Raw genomic sequence first — 17,031 nt, forward strand, 5'->3', positions numbered from 1 at the left:
CTCCTTGCACCCCAACACACTGCTTCTTCAGCGGCCACGAGGCACTGGGTGGTTCCCGGCAGGTGTTCGGAGGGATGCAGCCTGTGGGTGGAGAGAACAGCAGTCCCGGTGGTGGCTGGGTTTCAGAGGGGGACAGGGAGCCCAAGACACGGCCGTGTCCTGGGAAGGTGTAACCGGGGACTGGGAGGAGGCGGTGGCTGTGGCGGTGTCAGTGAAAGGGCCACCACGGTGGGTGGCCGGAAAAGGGGAAAGATTCTGCTTTGGCAACGGCGGGCCGGCACTGAGCAGTGTGCACGCCTCCCACCAGGTTTCAGGATGTTGCCTCCGAGTGATTTCCCGAGCACTCCTGAGCAGCGTGGGTGCCAGAGACAAGTCCAGAGGCCCTCGAGGTGTTTCCAAGGCAGACACATGAACAAACTGTAGGAGACTGGCCGCGGTGCGTGCCCGGGGGACGCCCAGCCTGGTCCTCGGAAAACAGCACCGGTGTCACAGACCCGGGCTCCGTTTCAGGCTCCGCCGCCAGCTGGCTGTGTGACCGCAGGGAAGGCGCTCTGCCTCTCTGGCTCACGCGTCTATAGCATTTGCATGTGCCTCGAGTCCCCTTTGCGGTTGGCCTAGGATAGCGCTTGTCAGGGATGGTCCGCAGGCCAGGTCCGGCTTACCGCCAGTTTCTGTGTGGCCCCTGGGCCGAGAGTAGCTTTTGCACTTTGAAATGGTCGGGGAATGTCAAAAGAAGAATAATACTCTGTGTCACGTGAAAACTCTATGAAATTCGGATTTCCATACGTGAAGGTTCTTTGGGGCACAGCTGCACCCGTTCATTTGCATCGTGTCTGTGGCGACCTCCACACCAAAAGGGCGGAGTTGAGTACTTGTGACAGACCGTATGGCCCGCAAAGCTGGAAATATTTACTGTCTGGCCGTGCCCAGAAAGGTTTGCTGACCCCTGGTCTGGAGCCTGAGGACATCCCCAAAAGTTCTGGCCAATGGGTGGATCAGGAACAGAACCTCTCCCCCCCCCCCCGCCCACCCCCCACTCCTGGTGACAGAGTTGGGGCAGGGAGGGACAATGCACTAAGTGCTTAGTGCAGAGCCACCTCAGGTGACAGCAGGAAGGAAAACGAAGACAGAGCAAGCTAGGGGTAGATGAGTAAAGAAGAGAAGGATTCGGGGAGAAAGGGAAAACGGGGGTCAGAGAGCGTGGCCCTTCCACAGCCAATGCTGGAGCAGAGCTCCCTGCCGTCCCCTGGTTCAGAAGACCTCTCACCAGGGAGCAAAGAGAAGTCGCCGGTCTGCCCCTCAGCTCGGGAGTGAAGCTGAGCCTGGCTTTCCTGCCTGGTGACTTAACAGGGTTACTTTGGCTCTTTGGAGCCAAGGCAGCCCTAGTAACACCGCTTTATATAACTGTGTGTGGCTGGCTCCTGCGGCAGCGGCGGGGGGTTGAGTAGCTAGAACCGAGATCATGTGGCTCCCAAAGCCAACACCATGGACGGAAAAGGCTAGCCGGACCCTGGTCTGGGTTGTAGCGTGTTCCTTCTCATCATTCGAGTCCCTTAGCTTAAAGCTTCCCCCTCCCCAGCTAAGAATAAGAGTTAGTCCCCACCCTAGTCACTCTCTGATGCAATACTTTATCTTCTTCATTGCAGTTATTACTGTTTACGTGGAGGTTTAACACTTGTCTTTCCTCACCGTGATCATTTAAGTTGCAAGGATTTTGGTTCACTGATATATTCCAATACCTGGAATGAATGAATGAATGAATGGATGAATGAATGAATGAGTGAAATGAGTGAATGAATTGCAGCTGGTGCCCCTCTCTATTGTGGCTGGTTGGCTTATTCTGGGACCTGGCTGGGATCCAGAAGACCCCGGAAGGTGACTCATGGCCTCCTTCCGTTTCTCCTGCCTCCTTAGGGGTCTTGAGAAGCAATGGCCGCAGAAGCCACCGTGAACGCCGCCTCCACCGAGTGCCACCCCGTGGTCAGCACAGCAGCCGACAGCTTCGTTTGGCCGCCAGACTCCCTGAACATGCACGTCATACGGCCCAAGTCCGCCAAGGGGCGCACTCGGCCGAGTCTGCACAAGCCCCAGGGCGCGGGGCTGTGCCCGCACCGCACGCCATCTTCTCCGCCTCCGGCCATTCCCTGCGAGCCGCCAGGCAGCCAGAAACCGGGAGCCTGTGCGCCCAGATCGCCAAATCAGGGAGCGCCCCATGAGGTCCCCGAGCTGCTGCAGCAGGTGCCCTTAGGGGCTTCCTCATCCCTCAATAGATACCCGGTCCTTCCTTCCATCAGCAGGAAGACCCCGGAGGAGGGGGCTGGGGAAACAGTCGCGAAAAAGGCCGGCTCCCTGCAGCTGGGCAGCATCCAGGCTCTGCACCAAGAGGAGGCCTGCACCATGAAGACAGGCAAAGAAGGTTCCAGAGCTCCAGCTTGTTCCCCAGAGAAGAAACTCTTCGTCCAAACCAGGAGACAGAGCCCCTCCGGGGCCAGAGTCCCGGAGGAGCCATCAGATCAAGAGCCGAGGCTGCTGCTCGCTGTGAGGTCACCGTCAGGCCGGAGGTTCGTCCGCCACTTCCGGCCAACCGATGACTTACAGACCATTGTGGCCGTGGCTGAGCACAAGAACAAGGCCACCTACCAACGCTGCTGCATCGAAACGATGGAGGTGCCCAGGAGACGTTTCTCTGACCTCACCAAGTCTCTGCAAGAGTGCAGGATCCCCCACAAGTCGGTGCTGGGCATCTCCCAGGAAGGCAGGGAGGAGCGGATCTGAGTCCACAGCCCCGCGGCTGGGGTCCTGGGTCTCCGAGCAGGGAGCGCTCTCAGGTGCCATGGCCTCCGGGGCAGAGGGTTCCAAGTGCCCTGGGAGCCTGGTGCAGCTCTGATTCTTGGCATTCTCGTCTTCACGGCGTCTCCTTTGAAGCAGTGAAGTGTGCACCTGCACCAGGTGCACTGAGAAGATTCTCTTCCGGTTCTCTCCAACCCCGGAGTGGACTGGTCAGTTACCAGGGCTGCTCCCAGAACAGCTGTGACCACGCCTCCTCCTTCCTAGAGTTTGGGACCTTCTTGGAGCCCCTGCTCGCCTTTACAATGATATCTCCCCCCCCCCCGCGCCTCTCTCTTCCTCTCTCTCTCTGCCAGTGTTTTGCCTTTCTGTATTTGACACAGGATTAAACACTTCCCAGAGAGGATTCTAGTCTGGTAAATAACCAGGGTTCAAAAAATGTGGAACTGGCATTTGTATTTCTTGTAAGCATCTTTTAAGAAACAGGTGGTGACCCTGTTTCGGAAGCAGCCCCTTTGCTGAGCTCGTGAGGCTAGTTTCTTGGGGTTTTCTGTGTCTGCGAATGGCGGCAGAGGAAAGAACAGGTTCTTTTGCCAGTCCAGATCTCCCACGACATCAGCATGTCTGAAACAGCCTGAAGGCTGGAAAGCACAGCGCTTCCACAGCCATAGCTTAGCCAGTAGCTACTTTGAAATAGAGAGACTGATCAGCTTTGCAACCTTTGGTAGCCAATCTCTGGGTGCAAAACTCTTCCAAAATTTCAGAAAAGCCAGTGTAATCTGATTCCCTTTGCTTTGGTCAGCAATGGAATCTTTCGTTTTGGAATCGTATAAACCTGCAAGTCTGTACAGGTCCGTACTACAGGCTCTGCTGGCTTATCTGGGTGTGGATACGTTGTTTCATCCCCCAGTTTCAGTGCGTCCTCAGCTTTAAACACAGAGGCTCCAGGGAGGCCCCTTTTCTCTGATTTAGAAATCCCCCTTGGGGGAGGGCACCTGGGTGTGGTGTGACGTGCTGTGCCTGTGCGGAGAGACCATGTGACCGAGTGTCTGGCCGACCGGCACGAAGCGCTTCTGACCGCCTGAGCCTGTAGCTCTGTGGAAGACCACAGTCTCATTTTTCCAACTCTGGCGACACGAACAATTTGCCAAGTTCTCTTGTATTGCTAGCTTAGCAAGACTCCCACGTCTCATCTGGACCCCCTGTTCGGCCAAATCACTACTCAGAGCAGGGAAACTTGGCCCCCCGCCTCCCCGCTCAGCCATCACGCAGCCCTGAGGACATATACGCACTCAGAGAAGGCAGGCAGCTCTAGAAGCATATCATGGCTGCTGCCTCCACCACAAATGCATCTGGGCCACAGAGAAGGGATGTGGTTGGAAACGTGACTTCCAGAAAATCGATACTTAGCCGTGGAGATTAGCACCACCATTGTTTCCACTGACAGAGGCTGGCTTTGCCCTGACGGCTTCCCACACCCCCCAGCTCAGTCTAGAACAGGTGGCAGAATTTCTTAAGACCGCCAGGGTTCGGTCAACAGCTCCTTTGACTGCAAAGGTCGGCCCAGGCAGCGCATGCAACCAGCCTGGCCCCTCTCGATGACTGACCACGCCAGAAGGGCCAGTGCCTCGAGCCTGGTACTCACAGTACAGGAGCTGCACCTCCCACCCAGGACGCCAGTACATAACTCTGCCTTTGATCTAGCCGGCTGGGGGAAGAGCCTCCCACAAAATCACACCTACACAGTGGCAAGAATAAAATGCCACCCACCTGGGACTCGTTAATTTCTCCAGGCAGGAAATCTTTAGAACGCTCCGGTGGAATGGGGCGTGCTCAAACGAGTTAGAACTTTCTGCACTCAGGGGTGTGCTGCTGCTATGTAGCTTCAGATTTGGGGGGTGACGAAAACTAGGGGAGGCAGGAAGCACAGACATGTTTGAGGCTATAAGAATAAAACTAAAGTTGAACCAGCTTAATAAAAAAATTTTTTTTGGATGAGAGATGATGATTCTAGCAATAAAACAGATCTGTGTGAAACCGAGTTGCTGGAGAAGCGCACGCATCTTCCCATTTAGCCCAAGACTTCAGGGACCACAGTCTAGTGGACGGAGAGGCTCGTGAACCCGAGTGTTGGTTTCTCCTGGGCGAGCGCCTGGCTCTGCTGTTAGCTCCACGCCCTCTTCCCGAGGTGCCCCAGGCGCCTGCCCCTCCAATCGCTCTCCTCAGCAGCTTCTGTTGTAGCATGAGGCTTGACTCTGTGGAAAGAGGACCCTGAATTTCTCCTAAAAATCATCCACGGACTCCCCCCTTAAGGTTGGCAAGGGCAGACTGCATTTGGAATTTGAGCATTCCCACTGGCTCTGCGCTCTGGCCTCCTGGGCGAAGCTGGGCCCAGCGCGCTCCTCTCGGTGGCCCCCGGTGGGTCAGCTCCACCCACTCTGTAGTCACAGACCTCAGTCATTCATTGATCCGGCAGTCATGCAGGGCCTGCCTTGCGCCGTGTTTGGTGATGGGCACTGTCACCCCAGTAAGGCAGCATTGGTGAGAAAACACGAAACCATCTCTCCTGGACTCTCAGCTCATACCCTGATGAAGTCGGCTGCTGTAGCTTTATCCATCAAGGGCCGTAGAGTGAGGATCAGGCTAGACCACTGCTGTGTCTCCTTCCTACCTCGTGGAAATGGCAACTCTTTGCCACGGGTTCTATTGATGGCACTAGGAAGGCCGCCCCCTAGGAGGGGTATGGTAAGGGCTTCCAGGATACCCCCTGATGGAATCCAGTAGGTAAATTAGTCCTGGCAGCAGAAGGAACAGCAGGGGAAATAAGTGACTCATCATTTAGATTCCAAAACATTTTCACCAACAGATGGCAGGTGATTTTAGCACAACAGCCCTTGCCCTGAAAGGACCGGGGGACCCAGCCAACAGCCATCAAGCTGCGACGGCCCTGCTGAAGAGATGGCCTGTGAACATGACCGAGGGCCAGCGGCCACCCCAGAGCTCCCGCGGACAATCCTGCACGAACAGAAAGTAGGTGAAGCGGCCCAGTGACAGACTGCTGTCATGCGTGACAAAAGTGGGCATTCCACATGCTGAGCTCTGCTTCTCTCCCTACTCTCTTCTGCTACTTTCAATGGGTTTTAATGTCAAAGCGCTGTCCAAGGGGCAAAAAAAAAAAAAGCACTTTTCTTTTCAGAATGTTGTCTTGAGATCTTCATAATGAGTGGGATACATGGGTACACAGTTTCCTGTGGCTTGGGTTATAGTTTAGATGATCCTTTTCTACGATAAGAGGATGTACTTTGCTACCTTTGAACAGAATTGCAAAGAACACTAGATTGTTTTCCTTGAGCATTAGTTTGGAAATCACCCCGAGAGTTAAGCAGGGACATCGGTTCTCTTCGTCTGCAAAGGCGACACCCTGCAACACCATGAAGAGTTTGCGAGCTGTTTTGCCCTCGCCCCAAAACTAGATCCGGCCGAACGCCGCCCCACAAGCGGAGATCAGAGGCCGTCGCGGAGGAGTCAGCCATCCAAGTGCAGCGGCATTTTGGTGACTCACAACGTACAAGACAGCACTCACCATTACAAAAATAAAGTTGGGTGTTTTATTTTGCCTCCACCGGTGGTGTGACATTTTCCTTTCCTGACTAGGGCAGTCTCTAGCAGCCCTTTCTGGCGTCCCCCTGTGCTCCTCCACCTTCCCGCAGCTGAGGAAGCAGCAGCGCGCCTGAACAGCCGAGGTGCAAGAACAGATCGCTGCAGGTATTTTTGGATCCGCTTAAATCCCATCCAAAGAAGCTGAAGCACCGATGTGACAACTGCCAGTGGGTACAATTAAGCAAGGCTCGCTCTGACGGTCCTGCTGCTGTGCTGAGAGTGGACTGTGGGGGGGTCACAGTGGGAGATGGGAGGCCCACTCCTGCACGTGGACAGTAACCAGGGGCAGGGAGAGTGGCGTGGGCCAGGCTGGCAGCCACGGGTGTCAGGAGAGGTGGTCAGCTCCTGAACATATGATCTATTTTCTTAAGGGGAAAAAGCACAAGATAGTTGGACCAGGTAGGGCTTACTCCAGTGGACGTAGCTGACCAGGTCACCAACGGGGACCGTCTCTGCAGAAACAAACAAAGAAACATGGCAGCAGCGAGACACACACGTGGTGACGGGAGAGACGCTACCCAGTAGTTTCCCTCCACGGGAAGGAAACGCGCGAATGAGCTTCCACGAGGGATGCAGAGAGTCCCAAAGCCATTCATTGCTTTAATTAAGAAGAGATGCAGCTACAAAGGTCGCTATTTCACTTAATGTGCAGTTAAACAAAATCAATTACTGTGCAACTCCAGGGATATGAATACTGACCAAAGTCGCTTAGAAAGAAACCCTTGTTCCAGTAAAACAACACATTGTTTCCATCTCCCCTGCCTCCCTTCTTTCCAGGCATTCAAACCCAGCAGCTGATTCCTGGACACTTTTTTTTGTTTGTTTTTTGTTTTTTGTGAGAGGACAGACAAAACCACTGTCCTTTGGCCTCATTAACAAAGCTCCTAGTTTCATGTTTTTGATGCCCAACTATTCTTCACCATGAGGACATCTCTGGGCACTCGGTCCTTTTTGTCACCACAGCTGAGAACCACCTCTGACGTCCACCCAGTGATAGAGAAGTAGGGACCGGGGTCCACTCTCGTTGGAGCACCACCGACAGGCAGCCTGGGTCTGCTCTGGCCCCGACCCGGTTAAGACAGCGGCCAGCCACCTGCGGACAAACCGTGGCAATGTGGCAGTACCTCTCACCCTCCCAACTGGCAAGCACAGTCTAGAAATCGCCCGCTGTCCCCATGCCCCAGCCCCGCGTCCAGCCCGGGGAGACTGCAGTGTGGATCCAGACCAGACTGAAATGGCTCCAGACTCTGTAGGGGGTTGGCGAGTTTCCCAAACCCAGGCCTGGGTCTCAGCTCGGCTCTTGTCCTTCTTGGTGGAGTTCCCAGCAGCCCCTCGCCTCATCCAAAACATCTGTAACACATTCATTTGACACATACATATTAAGCACCTGTATATCAGGTACATGGGAGGTCTGTCCATGAACAGAGCCGGCCCCAAGTCCCTGCCTTTATGGAGGTTACCTTCTGACGCGGGGAAACAGGAAGGAAAGAGTACAGGTAACAAACGGTAACAGTGTGATAGAGAAGGTTACGTGAAATGGAAAACAGGAAGGCAGAGCAGGGTCAGGGGTATCTGGGGAGCCTGGGGCAGGTGGTGGTAGGGGATGAGCTCTCTTTCTGCAGATTTTAGAACTTGTTTTAATCTTCACTGACTGGGAATCGAACCTGTAACTTTTGGGTGTGTGGGATGATGGTCCGGCCAGCTGAGCCGCACCAGCCAGGGCAAGGATGAGATCTAACCTGGGCGGTCAAGGCAGACCTTGTTGACAAAGGGACGTCTGAGTAGAGAACTCGAAGCAGGTGAGAGAGTCAGCTGTGTGGGTATGGGCAGGGGGACAGGTTTCTGGCAGAGGGGACACAACGGTCCCAAGGAGGGAGCACATCTGGCCTGTTAGAGAACAGGCAGGTGGCCAGAGTGGCTGGAGCTAGGGAGGGGTGGAGGTGAGGGATGGGGGTGGGGAGACAGATTACCTGGGCCATTTAGCACCCATGGGGAGCCAACTGCAAGGCAGAGTCACACCTGACAGTCAAGTTCAAAGCAACACTCTGGCTGCTGCGCTGAGAACGGGCAAGGGTGTGGGACGGAAGACCAGGTAGGAGCTGCGACTCCCGGAATCCAAGGGAGAGATGGAGACCAGAGCGGCAGCCATGGGTGTCATGAGAAGCGGTCAGCTTCTGGGTATACAATCCATTTACTTTAAAAGCAATACCTAATTTTATAACAAAGGAGTATCAAAGTGAATGCTAATCCATAATATGCATCATCATCATCAACATGGATTATTTTTCCAGACAGAAGGGGCTAGCTCTTACAGAATCCATTTCACTCTGTCCTGTAAACAAAACACATTCTCTCTGTTTGTTAACGGGAAACTTGGACATATGTAAAGAAGATTGAAGAGGAAAATATAAACCATCCATAATCCTTTCAGTGAGAGATAACCGTTGTTAATATTTCGGCATTTATTATTTCATTCTTAAAGATTAAGTTTATTTTGCACATTCGTTTTTTATTAAAGATTTTATTTATTTATTCTTAGCGAGAGGGGAAGGGAGGAAGAAAGAGAAGGAGAGAAACATTGATGTGCGAGAGAAACATCCGTCGGTTGCCTCTGGCAGACGGCCCAGCCAGGGACCTGGCCTGCACCCCAAGCACATGCCCAGACAGGGAATCGAACCCGTGACCTTTCACTTTACAGGACGACGCCCAACCCACTGAGCCACACCAGTCAGCGCTCTACATGACTTGCTTGCCGGTAGGCACACATGCATATTTTTAACATTTGTAATCCCAACAAACACAGCAATCTTGTATTCTTTTTGCAAAGACCTACAGTCTTCATAATTATTTTAAGACTGAGTAATATTTCAATATGTCGTACCGTAATTTATTAAACTATTTCCCTTCCTTGGCACATTTACACACTTCTGTTTTTTTGCTAGAGAAGGCAATGCTAAATCTTCATTTATATAACTTTTTGCATCTTTTGAATTATTTCTTTAGGACAAATTTGTAAGGATAGGATAGGTAGGTCAAATCATACAAAAGACTTCGAGAATTTTGCTTCGCTGTTCAAAGGACTGTGTCGCAAGCCCCTAGGTTTTATTGCTGCACCTTCAGTTTTGTGGTTACTGCTATTTATAGTTTTCCTTCCTTTTGTTGGTGGAAAATAGAAACTGAAAGGTTTTTTTGCATGTCTTTGATTGCTATTAAATATCAACATTTTACATGTCTTCTAATATACTTTAAATATTAAAATTAAAAACTCAAGGTGCAGTTAATCTGTTGTCATAATCTGTGACACTCTTCCAATTAAAGCCAAGGAAAGTGGGGACTGATGGGGGGCTGAGAGATCAATTTCTTTGTCTTTCGATTCATAGTTGTTGATACATGCATCCTACTTGATAGAAGCATTACATTTTTCAAAATACATTCATGAACTGAACCGCATGCATGTTGGATTTTTATGAATCAAGCCTTATTTAAATATCTACCACTTTATACATTATTGAGCCAACAAACTGAACAAATGCATGCACCAGAAATGGGACAGAAAGATGAATCAGGCAGGCCTTTGCTGTCAAGGACTTTCCAATCTAGAGGGAAGAGGCATGTGAATAAAAACACCATATGCGGTAAGTAGTGTGCTTGTCTTCCATTTCATTTGACAAGAGTCTGAAGCCATCTAAGTACAATAGTAGCAGAAAAATCCCTATTGATCTGCAACAAATAGTCTTGGAAGGACATCTGAAGGCTTAGCTTCCCAGGAGCTTGGTCAAAGCCACGGGCATTCAGTCTGAACACCTGGGCTACCTAGTGCCTTTTCATTGGGCTTTAAAAAGAGGGCGGAGGAGGTACGGGAGGCAGACTGAGGCAAAGGCCAGTCTGGGAGCACAGAAAATTAGGCCACTCTACAGACAGCATTTGCCACCAGTGCATTCATACTAGAAAGGGGCCATTGAGGAGACACCCCGAGGGCTCACTGAAATGCTCTTGGACTTGGTCCTGGCTCTCCAGGCCGTGCCACACTGCTCAGACCATTCCCCACGAGGCTGGGCCAGACAAGGCACCTGGTGCCAACCAGCCTAGGTTCCCCAGTCCCATCCTCCAGGAAGTCCACGGGGTGAGCTGTCTGCCCGAGAGGGAACGCGTCAATGTGCACATGCGCAGTCAGCCCCGGAGGCCGTCCCGTGGTTTTCGGGCAGAGGATGGGAAGACCAGAGTGCAAAAGCTCAGGTCTTCCTTTCCTCCTCTTTGTCCACGAGGCAGTGGGGGTTCAGAGAAGAAGAGTGACTTTGCCCAGCAGACCAGTGTCCCCAAAATCTCTGATGCTGACGCCCTGCTCAGCACGTGGGGGTGGAACCAGCGGCGCCTGGATAACAAAGGCATCTGCAGACTCGGGGGGAGGGGCACCAGCACCGGCTCTGTGCAGGGCAGCCCTGTGAGCCTGAAGTACCTCCCCTCGCACCCCGCCCCCCCCCGACCCCCGTGGAGACCCCACTAGAGTTCAGAGAGCGTTTCAAGGCTTCTCCATTTTGTTATCACCAAATGATGAGACGATTACACAACGTTCGTTGTCTCCTAATCATCGATTACACAATTCTCACCTTGTGGACAGTTTCTGGTACAAACGTTCTTGCCATGAGGAGAGTGACATGGGAGCGCGGGGCAAGCCCGGGGGAAGGTTTGCCGGGCCGGGCTGGTGGCTCCGACAACGCCCCAGCGCACAGCCGGTGGCCGCGGGGCGGGGCCGGCTCTGGAACAGCAGGCACCACATTGTCCTTCACCAGGCAGGGGGTTCCTGCTCTGAAAGCCAGGAAAGGCCACGCATCATTCCCGCTAAGCCTGGAACGGTGCAGAGGGAGTTTGCGGGGCAGAGAGGGGGTGGGGAGCAGCCCTCCAGGCCGTGGGAGGGGCACGTGCAGAGGCAGAATGAGAGCACCCTGACCGGAGCGCGCCCTTCTGGGGAGTGTCAGGTGGGCGATTGTGAAGGGCTCTACAGGCCCACAAAGGACGGCGGACTTGACCCGGCAGGCAAAGGGGAGCCAGCAGACATTTTAAAGCAGGAGTGTGTCGTGACCCAAATCAGAAGCTGGTTCTAGGAAGACCTCTTGGTAGCGGAACCAAGAGTCGAGGCCGGCAAGGCAGCCTGGAAGCAGGGAAATTAGTTTGCAGGGCCTGAGCTAAGCTCGTGGCAGCAGAAAGTACGGCCTCACACCAAGCCACTAGGCAATGAATAATGTGTAATAAATACAAAATCTGGACAGCGTGCAGAGTTTGTATTTACAACCAGGCTGGTGGGTCGGCATTGCTGTAACAGCACCACGCAGATCACCACCAATATGCCCGGGAAGACGGCCGGGGCTGCAGCAGGGCAGGACCCCGACCCTGGCCGGCAGCCCACGGACCTGCAGGCTGGGCTTCCTTCAGCACTGCCAGTCTGGCCAGACTGGCCTGCGCAGGTCACCCTGGGAGCTGCCCAGACCCTCTGTGGGGGTCTTGGGCAGCAACCTTCCCCGACCCCTGCCTCTGTTTCCCCAGTCACAAGAAGGGCCGTGTCCTCGCCCCTGGTGATGATGATGTGAATAACACAGGCGACAAGCACCCAAAACACTTGCTGTGTGCCAGGCACCGAGGCACAAGCTTTCTGGGGGCTCTCTTTTAACCACACAGCAACCCTGGGGCGGGCTCCGGAAGAGGCACCAAAAGCCAGAAAGGCAGAGGAGTCCTTGGGGAAAAGGGAGAAACAGTGCAGAACCACCCGAACCCCAAAATCCCAAACTCGCCGCTCTTGGATGATGAAGACTGTGCCACGGAGAGAAGTGACTTTCTCTCCACCTCTCTCCTCCCCCCTGACCCCCGCCAACACCTCATCAGAAATTGGGGGCTTGTTTTCAGAGGTGTGTGGTAAATGCTCTTTGTCTATCAAAACGTCTCCTGAATATTTATCACAGTTGTTGTCTTTTTAAGTGCCTCATTAACTGATGGGATAGGATAGCCTTCCTTGGGGGATTTTCATTTCCGGCCAACCTGGGAAACGGCTCGAGCATTTAATGAAGTGGTCGGCGGCTTACACAGTGTGCTCATTCGTTACACTTCTCAGTTCCTGGTTCACAAAGGACATTATACTCCTACAGGTGCACGATGACTTCCCTCATTCCTAATGTCGCTGCCCCCCGCCCCCCCCCGAGAAAGAGGCCTTGGAAGCGAACAGTTTCATGCCCAGCGTCACTACGTGGAGCAATGTCTGGGGTGAGCATGAGCCACGGAAGTCCAGGCAGGACGTTCTGGCTAGAGAGGCGCGCCGGCAGGATTCTGCTGGCATTAGTTAGGGAGATGCCTCGGCTGGCGGCAGTAACGAAGACAAGGAACCCGGACAACCGCTTTTGCACACTTTCTCACGGGCCATCTTAAGACATGCAACACGAGTAGCTGTTAGCAGGTGTTTTTCACACAAGGAGGCTGATGTTGCTAAGTCAAGGATGGCAGTCCTTTGTTCTCCCAAGGAAAGACCAGCAGAAAGTCCAGCCATCGCTAGGGCCCAAGGCCAAAAGCTCCCCACGAAAGCTCCCCACTCAGTGTCAAAAAGGAGGGGACCTCGGGGTAGGGTCAACACTTCCATAGAACTCAGAGGCCCCAGTGCGTCATGGAGGAAAAGGGCCTCAGGTCAAACGTACGCCAGAGTGGGGGCCAGAGAGTGGAGCCCCTGGTTGAGAGAGGTGGTTTCCTCTCTGGTCCTGTGTCAGTAGAGTCAGGGACTACCTAGGAAACAATGCCTGTCAGGGTCCTGGGGCTCTGGCCTCTGCGGGAATGTGGTACCCAGTGGGCTAAGCTGCCCTGTCAAGCCAGACGTCAGGACCAGCCTCCGTGAGTTACTGGCAAACCCAGAATGAGGTTGGCAAGAGATACCGGGAACGTGCTTTCGTGAGTACCACCGCCCTGTCTGAGCCGGGGCCTCAGAAGACAGCCCCCTCGCTCCCCCCTGCACGTCACAGTGCAGGTGAGGGCAGAGGCTCCTGGCCTCAGCCGTGACTGATCAGCATGCGCCCAGAGCCTGTTGGGCCCCAGTCTCCTTCCCTACAAAGCAGCGATGTTAACACCGGGCCCCATTTCTCTCCAAGCCTGCTCTGAGGAACCAAATAGCGAACAAATGGAGGTGCACAGGTGCTCTGCAAATGCCCGTGACCCTGACAGGTTGCTAGGAGGTTTAACGCCCCCACAACCCTCACAGACCTGAGCCTCCGGATCTCAGCACTGAAGGGCTTGTGGGGCTCAGTGCCGCACCCCGCCGGGTCCAAACCCCAGAGTCTTCTGTTTCTGCCAGAAGAGTGCTTGAAGCCTGGATATCGATCTTCATTTCAGGGCACCCAGAGACGCATCCGCAACTGGTACATCTTCACAAGCGCCATGGAGCATGCTCTCAACAAACAGCAAAGCATCTACTACGCCTATGCCAGAGGACACCCAGGGTCCTCAAAATGTGGGAGCACAGTACGAGCGCCCTGTCTGACCCGGCTCAGAAAGCAGAACCTAGCCCGCTCCCTCACAGCCGTCACCCACAAGGTCAAGGTTAGAAGGCCCCTGAGCCGCGTTCTTCGCGAGGGGAGGTGGAAGCCAAGACCAGCTGTCTCAGAAACCTGGGGGAGGCGCAAGGCACCAGGTGGTCACCTACCCAAATATAGAAAGCAAACCTTTGCCTAGATTCAGCTTCCAGAAGAGAGGCACATTTTGCGCTTGTAAAACTATTTCCTGGCTGAGCGCTGCCCTACATTGCCGTCCCTGCCCACACTGGTAATTGTTTACCACGGGGTGCCTGTTCTTTGGCCATCGTCCTGTCCCTGGTGTTCAGCCTGTTAATTGGTTTCCAGGGGTTCGGCGGCACCGACTGTACCGAATTCCTCCCTGGGATCTGCCTGCTGGCTCTCCTGAGCACGTCCGGGGCACGGACACCCTCAAAGACATCGCAGGGACCCCCCAAAGGGTGTGCCACTCAGGACAACCATCTCTGAGGAAGGGGTTACTTGAGAAATGTTGGTGACCACGTGGAAATGAGGAGGGGAGGAGACAGGGGAACCGGAGGGGAAGGCAGGCAGGTTAGCCTGATGGAGAGGTATTCTCACTTCTTTCTGTGTTAAGGCCAAAGAGTATCAAAGGAGCAAAGAGTTGTGAGGGCCCAGAGGGGCTCTGGCGTGGATGCCCCACTTAAGGAGAGGCAGGGGAGCGCTCCTCGCTTGGCTGGGAGGCCAGGGGTTCTGCGGCACACAGAAAGGAGCGAATCAAAGCACCCTTAGATCGTCACAGGCAGCGGTCAAGTGGAGAGGCTGCATGAGAGAGGGCGAAGTGACTGAGCTGGTTAATGGAAGCTTCTCGACCAGCTCCTCGGGCTTCCTGCCTCCCGAGCCAATGGGCTCTCTCCTCGTGAGACCAGTGCCGCTGTGCCCTCCCCTCCACGTGGGCTTCTATCTGTTGCAGTCACGGCTGTGTCCCGACTGCCTTGGAAAGTGTCTAGCGTGTAGAAAGAAATCAATCGATGTATCTGGTATAAATGAATGCCCTGTTGAGTGGCCCATTCTCCTTGTGGCAGAATGGATTGGAGATCTTTACAGGCTGTTGGGGGGCGCGGGCATGTGAGTGCATCCTATAGGGGTTTTCTTTACTTGCTAATAACAGCCCCGTGTCCACAATGGGGGAGGGACGCTGTCAGGACGATCTGGGGAGCTGCCCGTCAAGCCAGGGCTGAGGTCCATGTGGGAACTGGGGGGAGGTGGGATGTATGAAAGTGTGCAAAGGTCGTTTACTTAAAGGAACTCAGTGGGAAAAGAAGAGCCAGCTAGAACGGAGCAACTAGGGCTGGGCTCACAGCCTCAAGGTCAAGGTCAGGAGAGGACAGCCAGGGGCTCCAGAGTGTGTGTCTGGAGCCGGCCAGCCCAGTGCGGGCACACTGAGCGGTGAGCAGAGGGCCCTGTCAGGATCAAGAGAAGAAGGCTCATCAGAGATGTTCCTCAGGCAGGTGATTATGGAGGCCTGGGGACCTGTGGGCTCTGCTGGAGTGTCGCTGGGTGTCACTGGGAGTCCTTTGCTGCCAGGCCGCCTGTGACAAATGCAACCCAATTACAACAGTGCTCTGTGGGAAAACAGGGCCTATGTCATGAAGACACTCTTTCTGGCCCCTTTTCTGGGGGCAGGCTGGGCTGAAAGGCAGGACCACCTACGCCTCTCCATCTCCACAGCCTCCCGACCCGGCGACAAAGCCCAGTTTCCACCCAGCGCTTGGAGGGAGAAACAGTTTTGGAGAGCAAGCCAGCGACGGTGGACAGGTCCTGGGAGCAGAAGCAGGAGCTGGGTTGGGGGTGGGCTTTCTCTTTGGGGGGCCCCCCCAGGCACAGTCCTTCAGGGCTCGGCCTCAGGAGGCTGTTCTGTCAGCAGAGAACGCAGGCATTTTTGCCTGGAGTAAACAAGCTCACGTGACGCCACCCTGTGACTGAGCCAGGGCCCTCTGGGCACGGAAGGTTCCGTCCCATCCTAAGCCAGTTCAGGACATTCCAGTCCACGGAAGTCCCTGAGTCAGATTCCGCGGGTCAGAAAAACAGGTGGCGCTGCAAGTTCCCCTTACTCCCATCAGCTCTGAAGAAACTAAACGAGGGGAGAGAGTTTGAAGGGTAACAGCACACCCATCACGATCGCAGTCCCGCCAGAGTCTGCCAGCAGCCTCCCGTGCAGGCAGGATGGGCTCACCCTTCCCACTGGAAGGAGGGTCTAGGGGTCGAGGGGAGGCCCCCTGGCACTGAAGGAAGAGAGCGCAGCCAAGGACTCCTTTCACTGCCGTAGGTGAACCACCAGACGCAGACTGACCTGAAAGCCCCAGCATATGTTTCAAGGCAACAGTTAGAATTGTAGTTTGGGCCCTGGCTGGGGTAGCTCAGTGGACTGAGCTCGGGCTGTGAACCAGGCATCGCAGGTTCGATTCCCAGTCAGGGCACATGTAGGTTGCAGGCCATGGCCCCCAGCAACTGCACATTGATGTTTCTCTCTTTCTCCCTCCCTTCTCTCACTAAAAATAAATAAATAAAATCTTAAAAAAAAGAATTGTAGTTTGAGGGGTCAAGTCCAGCTCTGGCTTCCCCCCGCACCCCCAAACAGACCACACAGGACACTTTCCCCCTTCACAGCTGCAGGCGACAGTCTGTTCAGTGCAAGGGCCTTGTAGCTGCGGACCGGCTGTGAAGCCCATGGTGCAGGTCGGCTTTAATCAAGGTCAAGGCAGGCTCTAGAGTGCAGCAAATGAGGGTGCTGCTCCCCTCACTTGAGAGTGCAGCAAATGAGGGTGCTGCACCCTTGTGGCATCTGGGTAGCCTGAATACCTGGAAGGACCAAGAAGCGCCTGTCCTGGGGATCAGGAATGTGCAGAGTTTTCCTTAGCTCTAAAAAAGTAGGGAGAGAAAGGCTGGGGCTGGCAGCCCTCGAACCCTCTTCTCTGCCCTCAGGGCACAGGTGGCCTGAGCCCTCTCCTGCTTGCAGCCCAGTGTCCTGTGCGAGGTCGGCCCTTTTGCAGAGGGAGGAGGAGTAAGGTGCACACCGGAATCT

At 54.3% G+C, this 17,031-nt stretch overlaps 1 protein-coding gene across 4 annotated transcripts in view; it reads left to right on the top strand.

The window, feature by feature from the left end:
• UBXN10 (UBX domain protein 10) overlaps window positions 1–7,461 on the top strand; it is a 10,637-nt gene extending 3,176 nt beyond the window's left edge. For all 4 annotated transcript variants that reach the window (XM_028513395.2, XM_036025425.1, XM_036025424.1 and 1 more), the window contains exon 2: window positions 1,915–7,461. In XM_028513395.2, coding sequence (XP_028369196.1) covers window positions 1,930–2,775 — 846 coding nt within the window. In that variant the 5' untranslated portion in view covers window positions 1,915–1,929 and the 3' untranslated portion in view covers window positions 2,776–7,461. The remainder of the gene's footprint in view (window positions 1–1,914) is intronic.
• Window positions 7,462–17,031: the final 9,570 nt, after the last annotated feature.

The sequence above is a fragment of the Phyllostomus discolor genome, chromosome 5 (assembly GCF_004126475.2).
Source record: "Phyllostomus discolor isolate MPI-MPIP mPhyDis1 chromosome 5, mPhyDis1.pri.v3, whole genome shotgun sequence".
In the NCBI taxonomy this organism is placed as follows: domain Eukaryota; kingdom Metazoa; phylum Chordata; class Mammalia; order Chiroptera; family Phyllostomidae; genus Phyllostomus; species Phyllostomus discolor.